This window comes from Oryza sativa, chromosome 3, assembly GCF_034140825.1.
Source record: "Oryza sativa Japonica Group chromosome 3, ASM3414082v1".
Lineage (NCBI taxonomy): Eukaryota > Viridiplantae > Streptophyta > Magnoliopsida > Poales > Poaceae > Oryza > Oryza sativa.
In genome coordinates, this window is record NC_089037.1 from 7,226,633 (window position 1) to 7,236,740 (window position 10,108).

The 10,108-nt window shown below is 46.9% G+C and overlaps 2 protein-coding genes across 2 annotated transcripts; both read left to right on the forward strand.

Moving 5' to 3' along the window:
• The first annotated feature begins 2,888 nt into the window (after positions 1–2,888).
• LOC4332184 (glutamate decarboxylase 1) lies at positions 2,889–5,847 on the forward strand. Its single transcript, XM_015772426.3, has 5 exons — positions 2,889–3,170; positions 3,283–3,487; positions 4,140–4,555; positions 4,642–4,948; positions 5,039–5,847. The coding sequence occupies exons 1-5, from the start codon at positions 3,085–3,087 to the stop codon at positions 5,501–5,503; spliced, it is 1,479 nt and encodes a 492-aa protein (XP_015627912.1). The 5' UTR covers positions 2,889–3,084; the 3' UTR covers positions 5,504–5,847.
• A 288-nt stretch (positions 5,848–6,135) lies between these two features.
• On the forward strand, positions 6,136–7,257 carry LOC107278453 (transcription factor MYB1). Its single transcript, XM_015774770.3, has one exon. The coding sequence runs from the start codon at positions 6,202–6,204 to the stop codon at positions 6,928–6,930; it is 729 nt and encodes a 242-aa protein (XP_015630256.1). The 5' UTR covers positions 6,136–6,201; the 3' UTR covers positions 6,931–7,257.
• Positions 7,258–10,108: the final 2,851 nt, after the last annotated feature.

Here is a 10,108-nt window from a genome sequence, read left to right on the forward strand (position 1 = left end):
AATGTGAAGTCTTCTCTTACTTTTGACGAGTAACACATGATAGTTTGGGGTGGGGGTGATAGCATTGATATATACTATCCCCTAGCCTAGAACAGGGGCGGATCTACAGAATTAAGGTCGACACCGACGACTTTCGGTAAAATCTATAATAAAACTGCTTATCTATATGTTATAACAATATGACCTAAGGATAATTAGCATGCTATGACACCGATAGTCACGTTATGACACCAACGAATCTATTTTCTAGATCTGCCACTGCCTAGAACCCTTCCCTTCTCTTTTCCTACTTTTTTTTTTCTGTCCAAACTCCAAACCCTCAAATGAATTATAATTTTGATGTCAGGGCGAATATGGCATATGTCTTGACGAAGGTTGAATGGTAAGTGGTCAAAATTTTCGTCCTTTTCAACCCCGTTTCAAGAATTTACAGCTAAGATTCTCTTACGTTCAAGACATGTAACAATGTTAGGTTATTATCTGAAAAACGTAACAATGTTAGGTCTCCCTGTATCAACAAATTAACAAAAATTAGCGTTAGTGGACGAAAGTATACAGGTCTTATTTCTTTGTAAGAAAAATATGCAAGAACGCTACTGGGTTTCATCAAGAGTAGGAGTACTTTTTGTGCAGCTTGCTGACGTCATGAGTTTCTCAGCTGCCGTTCTCTGTCACGAGTCACGACCACCTCAGATCAAATGTCAAAAGGGGCGAGTGACGTATTTGATACAAGATGAACGAATGGAACCTGAAAAAAGCAGTTAAATATAAGTACAATATATGTCGAACGTGTGTCGATCTTACATAAGACTAACCATTTTGCTTTTCGTTGGGAAAATGATTTAAAACTCTCGAGGGAATGCTTTCTTTTCATGTCATTTATGTAGTTGTATTTTTTTTAAAAAAATAGATTAATATGTGGTATATCACTACATAAATATATAAGATCAAATATGATATCTACAAGTTAAAAAAAACTCTAGTTAGTTTACATATATTGACAGTTAAATTTGTTTGCTTTGTAAACTTGTAGAAATCATAGACATATCATACATCAATCTACCTTTTTTTTAACTTTTGAGTAAAGTGAATTGTTGGTCTCTAAACTTGTTCACCTGTGTAATTTAGGTTCTCTAACTCTCGAAAATTTATTTTTCAAATTCCTGGACAAGTGTTTCATTCTGATTCCAAATTGCCTAGACCCCTCTATAAAATGAGGGCCTGTTTAGTTGGTGAAATGAGAATTTTTTGTGTCACATCGGACGTTTGACCGGATATCGGAAGGGGTTTTCGGGCACGAATGAAAAAACTAATTTCATAACTCACCTGGAAACCGCGAGACGGATCTTTTGAGCCTAATTAATCCGTCATTAGTACATGTGGGTTACTGTAGCACTTATGGCTAATCATAGACTAATTAGACTCAAAAGATTCATCTCGCGATTTACATGTAAACTGTGCAGTTAGTTTTTCTTTTTATCTATATTTAATGCTCCATATATATGTTTAAAGATTCGATGTGATGTTTTTGGGAAAAGTTTCGTGGGAACTAAACAGCCCCTGAGTCAATGCCTCATGTGGCATGTCAGGTGAACAACACATAGGATCCCGGATGGGTCATGACCGAAATAACATACTTTAACAAGTTTAGGATCTAAAAATGTATTTTGAGAGTTAGAATACTTATATGACACAGGAGACCGGCAGTGTACTTTACTCTTAATTTTGTATAAGTATTTAAATAAGAGTATAAGAGGACAAAAATCATTTTTATTTCTGGTGTATATAATATTTCGTCTTATCTCTTACTAGCTGGTACAAGTAACCAGTACTCCCTCTGGTAAAACAAAAATACATCATTTGATTTTCTTTCAATCATACTAGAATTTTGATCATCAATAAATTTCAAAATACTTAAGTCTAAATCATAAAAAATGATATATGTAGCTTTGTCTTGATAAAAATACTACCTCCATCTTAAAAGAAGTACACTTTTATCCATGAATTTAAACTTTATTTTGGCACCAAAGTAGTACGCTAATAATCCATAAACTAATTAAACTTTTTGTAACTAATATGGGTAGACCAGTACTTAGCCACTTCTTTATATTTTGTCCGAAAATTGCTAGATTGACAAGTAATACGAAACGGATGGAGGGGTTGTGATTAAAGTATCATCATTGTGACCTAAAAATGTATGCGTATATTTTGGTTACAGATCAACGATGCTTTTATTTATTTGACCATTTATGGTCAGAATAGACTTTCATAAATTTATCTTAATAAATAATCACGGTCCAATTCACACCAGAACGACCTAAAAATATCTTCATATTATTTGATCAGAGGAGCATGTGTTTTACAGATCAACAGTTCCTTTGTTTATTTGACTATTCATGGTCAGATTTTTCTTTTTGGTTTTAAGAAGACTGTGCACCGTCTCTCTCTCTCTCTCTCTCTCTCTCTCTCTCTCTCACGAGTACTGAGTACTGACAGGTTAGTTTGTTTCCCTATTCATTGGACAATTACGCAGTTACACACCAGTGCCCATTTTTTGACCAACTAGTGAAAACGGAACCAAATCAAAAGTGTCCATTTACCGAATCAAGTAACGACAGCACACGGCGATTTGTCTGCGCGACGAAGGCTCGCGGCCTCGCGCCTGGCAGCTCGCTCGCTCGCTCGCTCAGTCGACCGTCGCTGCTTGACTTTTCCCCCTTTTCAAAGTCGCTTCCTCTAGACCCAGCGAGAGCGGGCAATGACGGAGCGGCCACTGCTTCCGTCCGTCCCTCTCTCCTTCCGTCCCTTTCGGCGTTTGTTGTGCTCCGTCTCCGCCGCGTCACTATTTTTTGCGGTATAAAACCCGGCGCTGCCCCCTGCCTCCAACCACACCAAAACAACTCGCATCCGTTTCGTTCAAGTCCCCCCCCGAAAAGAGCTTAGTAGAAGCGCGCCACAGAGCCTTCTCGACCTGGCTCTCCTCTAGCCACCTCTGCTTCTTCTTCTTCTTCTTCTTCTTCTTCGTCTGATCGCCACCGAGGCTAAAGCCACCAGGAGGAGCAGGTTGATAGCTCGGCAGGCAAGATGGTGCTCTCCAAGGCCGTCTCCGAGAGTGACATGTCCGTGCACTCCACCTTCGCCTCCCGCTACGTCCGCGCCTCCCTCCCAAGGTACGTGCTCTCGATCTGCTCTCTCTCTGTTCTTGCTGTTCTTGGCCCAATGCAGAGCTTCTTCCAATATTTCATGGCTGACTCGATGGGATTGATCGATTGGTGTTATTAGGTACCGGATGCCGGAGAACTCGATCCCGAAGGAGGCGGCGTACCAGATCATCAACGACGAGCTGATGCTGGACGGCAACCCGCGGCTGAACCTGGCGTCGTTCGTCACCACGTGGATGGAGCCCGAGTGCGACAAGCTCATCATGGCCGCCATCAACAAGAACTACGTCGACATGGACGAGTACCCCGTCACCACCGAGCTCCAGGTACAGCACCCTGCAGGCATCTCTGCTTCGTTGAATTTTCTCCTATCACCTCGCGTTTTCTCGCCGCCGCGCGCGGCTCGAATGCACACTGGAAATCCCCGGATTTTTGGTCGATAAAACCGGCTTGGCCAGTTGGCCTGGCCTGGCAGATTGGTGATAAGAATCTCAGGCTAGAAACTTTATTTCCGAGTTTATCATTTGCGTCATTCACGGGAGGCAGAATGGGGGAAGAACATGGCACAGTTTCCGAGATGATCACCAATTCGCATTAGAAAAAATATATAGGAAGTCCAATAAATAAAGTAAGGGGATGGGAAGAATGATCACCATATCTCTTCATTTTTCGCATTAAAATATGGAAGGTGCATGAATGAAGGGAAATGGGAAAGAATAATGCTTGGTTTGGTCAAAACAGGGCAAGAGACCAAAGTTCCATCTACTGAAACGGCGTGGACAACAGTCAAAACCTGGAACACAGAAAACACCACTGCAACTTTCCCCTTTTTGTGAATGAGACACATTATTAGTCCTTTTTTCAGCCAGACATGCTTTGGGCCAGATGATGTCCTAGCATGAAATGTACAACATTTTTTTTGGGCCGGGCCGTTCTACAGCTAATTAACGAACGCTTTGGATGTGTGACGCTGTGCAGAACCGGTGCGTGAACATGATCGCGCACCTGTTCCACGCGCCGCTCGGGGAGGACGAGACGGCGGTGGGCGTGGGCACGGTGGGTTCGTCGGAGGCCATCATGCTGGCCGGGCTGGCCTTCAAGCGGCGGTGGCAGAACAAGCGCAAGGCCGAGGGGAAGCCGTTCGACAAGCCCAACATCATCACCGGCGCCAACGTGCAGGTGTGCTGGGAGAAGTTCGCCCGCTACTTCGAGGTGGAGCTCAAGGAGGTGAAGCTCCGCGACGGCTACTACGTCATGGACCCCGAGAAGGCCGTCGACATGGTCAACGAGAACACCATCTGCGTCGCCGCCATCCTCGGCTCCACCCTCAACGGCGAGTTCGAGGACGTCAAGCTACTCAACGACCTCCTCGACAAGAAGAACAAGGAGACTGGGTAACTAAAATTACTATTTCTACTACACTAAATTATCTATCTATGAAAGTGAGATTAATCGATGTCATTGCGGCCGTGGTGTGCAGGTGGGAGACGCCGATCCACGTGGACGCGGCGAGCGGCGGGTTCATCGCGCCGTTCCTGTACCCGGAGCTGGAGTGGGACTTCCGGCTGCCGTGGGTGAAGAGCATCAACGTGAGCGGTCACAAGTACGGGCTCGTCTACGCCGGCATCGGCTGGTGCATCTGGCGCAACAAGGAGGACCTGCCCGAGGAGCTCATCTTCCACATCAACTACCTCGGCACCGACCAGCCAACCTTCACCCTCAACTTCTCCAAGGGCTCCAGCCAGGTCATCGCCCAGTACTACCAGCTCATCCGCCACGGCTTCGAGGTATAATCAATGGAACACAATTAACTCTCTTGATCAGATGAATTTTTTTTAGCTGATCTGACACACCCATCGATCCGATGTTATTTGCAGGGGTACAGGAACATCATGGAGAACTGCCACGAGAACGCGATGGTGCTGAAGGAAGGGCTGGTGAAGACGGGGAGGTTCGACATCGTGTCCAAGGACGAAGGGGTGCCGCTGGTGGCGTTCTCGCTCAAGGACCGGAGCCGGCACGACGAGTTCGAGATCTCCGACATGCTGCGCCGCTTCGGCTGGATCGTGCCGGCGTACACCATGCCGCCCGACGCCCAGCACGTCACGGTGCTCCGCGTGGTCATCCGGGAGGAGTTCAGCCGCACCCTCGCCGAGCGCCTCGTCCTCGACATCGAGAAGGTGATGTACCAGCTCGACGCGCTCCCCTCCAGGCTCATGCCCCCCGTGCCGCCGGCGCCGCTGCTGGTGGTCGCCAAGAAGTCGGAGCTCGAGACGCAGCGGTCGGTGACGGAGGCGTGGAAGAAGTTCGTGCTCGCCAAGAGGACCAACGGCGTCTGCTAGTCTCAATTAGCGACAGCGCCACGGCCTACAAATCCACAAATCAAGACGCTGCTGATTGATATGATTAATTACATTCATGGTGTGAGCTACCATTACTGTATTTTTTTTTTACCGTGCTAATTTGAGTGGAGCCTTCGATTCTAGGTCCAAGGTACTAGTAGAGTTCATAACCAAAAGCCATGCTCTTGCTTTTGTTTCTCCTTCTGATAATCTGTGCAGCTGCGCTGCAGCCTGCACTCATCTCCCGAGAGTTGTAAGTTGAAACTGTACGATTTTGATGTTCCCTGTTCTAGTGTAAGTGCCAATTATTGAGTGGTATGGAAAATATTTCTTCAAGAAACCAATCAGAGCGTAATTTCCGTGCTTGATGTTGTGCTTGCTTCTTGCCGTTATATGTTCCCCGTAGTACCCTCTCTACCTGCACTTGCCTTAAACTTTTTTCTCAACCTTATCAGTAGTACTAGTAATTTTCCCCTGATTTGCCTTAACAGTAGGAGTAGTACTAATAGTATCAAGTAGTTTGTTCTAAAGAGGACTTCTAAAAATGTAAATTGGGCCCAATTGAGCCCGACTCGGACTCGACGCAACGGCGATAGCCCTATAAAAGCAACGGTTAGCCGCAACGCTCAGCCATCGAACGACTCATTGATCAAAGAGGAGAGAAAAGGAAACGACTCGTTGATCAAGAAACTGACTCGATGGCGTTGGAGGGAGCCGCGGGCGGCGGCGGCGTCGGCGGCGGTGGCGGACCACCGGGGCAGGAGGCGGGGAAGAAGGTGGGGTGGAGCAAGGAGGAGGACAAGCTGCTGCGGGAGCTGGTGCGGAAGCAAGGCGGGAAGGACTGGGGCGTCATCGCCACCGCGTTCCCCGGCCGCACCGACAAGTCGTGCCGCCTCCGGTGGAGGCAGCACCTGGACCCCAGCGTCGACGTCGCGCTGCCCTTCTCCGCCGGCGAGGACAGGAAGATCGTGGAGCTGCACCGCGTCCACGGCAACCGCTGGGCCACCATCGCGGCCTTCCTCCCCGGCCGCAGCGACAACGCCATCAAGAACCGCTGGAACACCCACCTCCGCAAGCGCCACGCCCAGGACGTGCAGCAGCGCCCGTCAGGTGGCCTCGCCCTCGGCCTCGGCGGCGGTGGCGGCGCTGGGCAGGCTGCGGGCGGGAAACTGACGCCGGTGTGCCTCCAATTGTTCCCTCCGACGCAGGCACCGCCGATCGGGGAGAACTTACCGGGGCCGGCAAGAAGCGCTGTGCCGGAGCTCCTCAAGCTCTTCCCCCTGGCTCCCGGTGATCTCAAGGACAATGCGAGCGCGGCGGCGGCGATGGATGTGGGTAACGAGGCCGTCCGCGCGCTCCCCGAGTTGAGGCTTTCCCCGGCGGCGGTGGTGTTCGACGCAATGCCGCTGCAGGCTATCCGGATGTAGATTCTTGCCTCGTCTTCAATTTTTTCTTGTTTCTTCTATTTTGTTGTTTCTGAGATGAACAGCTCTTCAATCAACGCAGGGTATTTCCTAGAGGAACTTAGTTTTGATCGAAGAGCTGTAGATTTTGATCTTCTTGGTTTCTTGCAACAATCTTGCTAGTTAGTGGTGATCAAGAAGCCGTCTTGTGATTCTAGTTCTTGTTAGTAGTAGTCAAAAAATTGAGGTATCACCTTCCTGTAATTACTTGATTGCAATAGTAATCAAGGTCTGACCATCCTGTAATTACGTGATGTCGATGAATCTTTTGTTGTGGTATTCAGTTCGAAACTTGCAATTGGTTTCATCAATGTCTGGTCTAGATTACGCTGACAGAATGACAGTATCAATCTTCAGCCGTGCTTGTGTGGGACTTTAAAACATCCTGGTATGGGTCTGGGCCAGTTCTTCAGAATTTGTTTGATGGATCAATCTGCATCCCTCCAGTCCACTTGTTGTTTCTTCCTGTCCTGTGTTGGTAATGTGATCTGGAACGACTGCCCGCCGTGGCAGTTAACTGTAAAGATGTTATCTCGTTGATGTTGTTTGTCTTTCGTTACAGACGGACTCTGCTTCTCCTGAACAGTCAGACTCTGTTTTCTCTTGCCTGTACATATTCAGTTACATTTACATTTTGGAGATGGTTTGAGTTCAGCCAACAACGGCCAAGGAGTTCGACCTGAAGGCAAACAATCTTAAAGTGATTTTTGAGTAAAAAAGTTCGATTTTTTAAAAGAATGATTCTTTTTTTTTGAATGCCTAAAAGAATGATTCTAAGTAGTTTTTATATATATAAAAAAAATTCTTCCTAGCAATTATGGGATAGAGTTGTAAACGAAAATGACAAAGAAAACCCTACAATCAAATTCTAAAGCACTGATAAATCGAAACTCCTAGTGGGCGGGCGATCGTTCCCCTCTCCTCCACCACTTAGTTTTCTTTTTTGGCACCGTATTACTTTTCTGTTTTAGTAAATTTATGCACCTATAGTTTACACATCTAAAGTTTAGAGATCCAAAGTTTATAAATCAAAGGTTTATATATCCAATTCAAATTTGAATTTGAATTCAAATATTTTTTATATATAGTATTTCTATACATCTAAAGTTTATACACCTAAAATTTATAGACCCAAAGTTTATAAGTCAAAAGTTTATATACCCGATTCAAATTTGAATTTGACTTATATCTAATTCAAATTTAAATTTGAATTCAAATATTTTTTAATATATTATTTCTATACATTTAAAGTTTATACACCTAAAGTTTATAGACCTAAAGTTTATAGGTCAAAAGTTTACATACCAATTTAAATTTGAATTTGAATTTGAATTCAAATATTTTTTTTATTTATAGTATTTCTATATATAAATTTTTCTAACTCTTGTTTTTTCTTATTTTTTAAAAAATTTATGGTATAGTAGGAAGGTAAGAAGGGGAGGAGGAAGGGGGAGAGGAGTGTGTCTAAGGGGAGGATGGGGATCGATCACTTCGCGGCTTCGCCCGTTAGCATGCCCCCTGATAAATTGTGTTTAAGAATAACTGAAGTCCCGCATATAGCGTCTCCGTGAACGAAGCAGTTGTCCCATACACTGGGACTCCGATTAAAGCGGAGCCAAAACAAGTGTCTGAAGACAATATTTCCATATTGGTTAGCTCTATGATCAGATATTCCGATCACCACAACGACGGAAAAAAAAGGCAATTATAGTTGTCTATTTGGTAATTTGTATATTCTTGTAGATAAAAGAATTTTCCTATGAGGTACTAGATGCATAGTATTACTAGATGATACCCCGCGCGTTGCGACGGGATATTTGTAATGCATGTTTGTTTATTATTGTAAATAACTTTAAGTGATTAGTATATTTGCAAGGAAGTTGTAAGTTATATATAGTCTTTCAGAAACACTACATACTAAAAAGAGAACGCAAGTAATGATTATTTAAGAACTGATTTAGCTAAGGAACACTCTTGTTACCGCTCATGGTAAGGAATGCGATTGTGAAATACTATGATAGAAGTATTTGATCACACATGGGTATAACATGCAAAGAGCCATAGCATATACATTTCGTTACTTATATTGGGATAGTAGCTTCAGTTGTGCTATGTAAAAGTGCCAATGGACTGAGGGTTCCGTAGCTGGTACGGCTGAGGTAGGCAGGGCGATCCGACAAAAGCGGATCACGCCTGGCCACCGCCGGTGGCCGGCGGCTGCCGGAGCCACGCTCGTATGAGCGCTAGGCGGGGGAGGCTCCTCACTATCGCTCCTCTGGCCGGTGGTCTCGCTAGAAGCCGAGGTCAGAGCGGCGCAGATGCCGGCCGTGGTGTCGGTGGTCAGCGCGCGGCTGTGGGTGGCGTTTCAGAGGAGAGCGGTGGAGCGCTGTGTGAGCAAAGGGCACGGCGTCAATTGTCCAAGGAGGTGGCGTGGGCAGCGGCCATGACCGGCCGCCCCAAGCCGGTGCATGCTGTGACCCCTTCGCCAGCATCGCCGATCCGCTCAAAGTTTTGGGCAACGCCGGACGACGATGACTCGGAGGATGATGATGAGGCACCGACACCGCCCCCGTTCACAGGCTCATCGGCGACATCTTCTCCGTCGACGGAGGAATTCGTCAACGAGGCAAGCGCAGCGGGATTCTCACGTGCACAGCTCGTCATGGCGGAGCAGCAACTCCAAGCAGGTAAGAACAGCGACCAACGGTTGCCGGAGGTAATCTTGTCCACGCTGCTACGGCGGAAGCTGGTGGGTCCGCCATGGCGTGGCCCTTTACCAGCGGAACGCGTTTCTCCGCCGAGAACGCTGGGCGACTGCCTGGCGTCGGCATCTCGGTGTCCGCGGCGTAGGCGGCGCGATGGTCGACGGTGCGGCGTTCCTCGTTCATCGTCATCGCCGGAGGCCGGGACGGTTGGTTCAAAATTCGTAATTCCGAAATCGTTGGGCGTTTCAAACGACTCCGATCAATTACTACGGCAGGGTTCACGGCCTGATTTCCCTCCTCTCTGCGGTGCGCACTCGTCGGTCTCTACCGCGATTGCCAGCGCAGGAGGGGAGGTACGAAGGCCGGCGCCATCTGCATCTCAGTCGGATCGGATTCGTTTGGGGCCCGGGAAGTGGTTTCGGCCCACCAAAGGATTG

What these genes read in the sequence shown, in the direction of transcription:
- LOC107278453 (XM_015774770.3), top strand. Translation starts at nt 6,202, where the DNA reads ATGGCGTTGGAGGGAGCCGCGGGCGGCGGCGGCGTCGGCGGCGGTGGC.
- LOC4332184 (XM_015772426.3), top strand. Translation starts at nt 3,085, where the DNA reads ATGGTGCTCTCCAAGGCCGTCTCCGAGAGTGACATGTCCGTGCACTCC. An exon ending in CCGTCACCACCGAGCTCCAG is followed by an intron (nt 3,488 to 4,139) that starts GTACAGCACCCT and finishes GACGCTGTGCAG; the next exon opens with AACCGGTGCGTGAACATGAT. An exon ending in TCATCCGCCACGGCTTCGAG is followed by an intron (nt 4,949 to 5,038) that starts GTATAATCAATG and finishes TGTTATTTGCAG; the next exon opens with GGGTACAGGAACATCATGGA.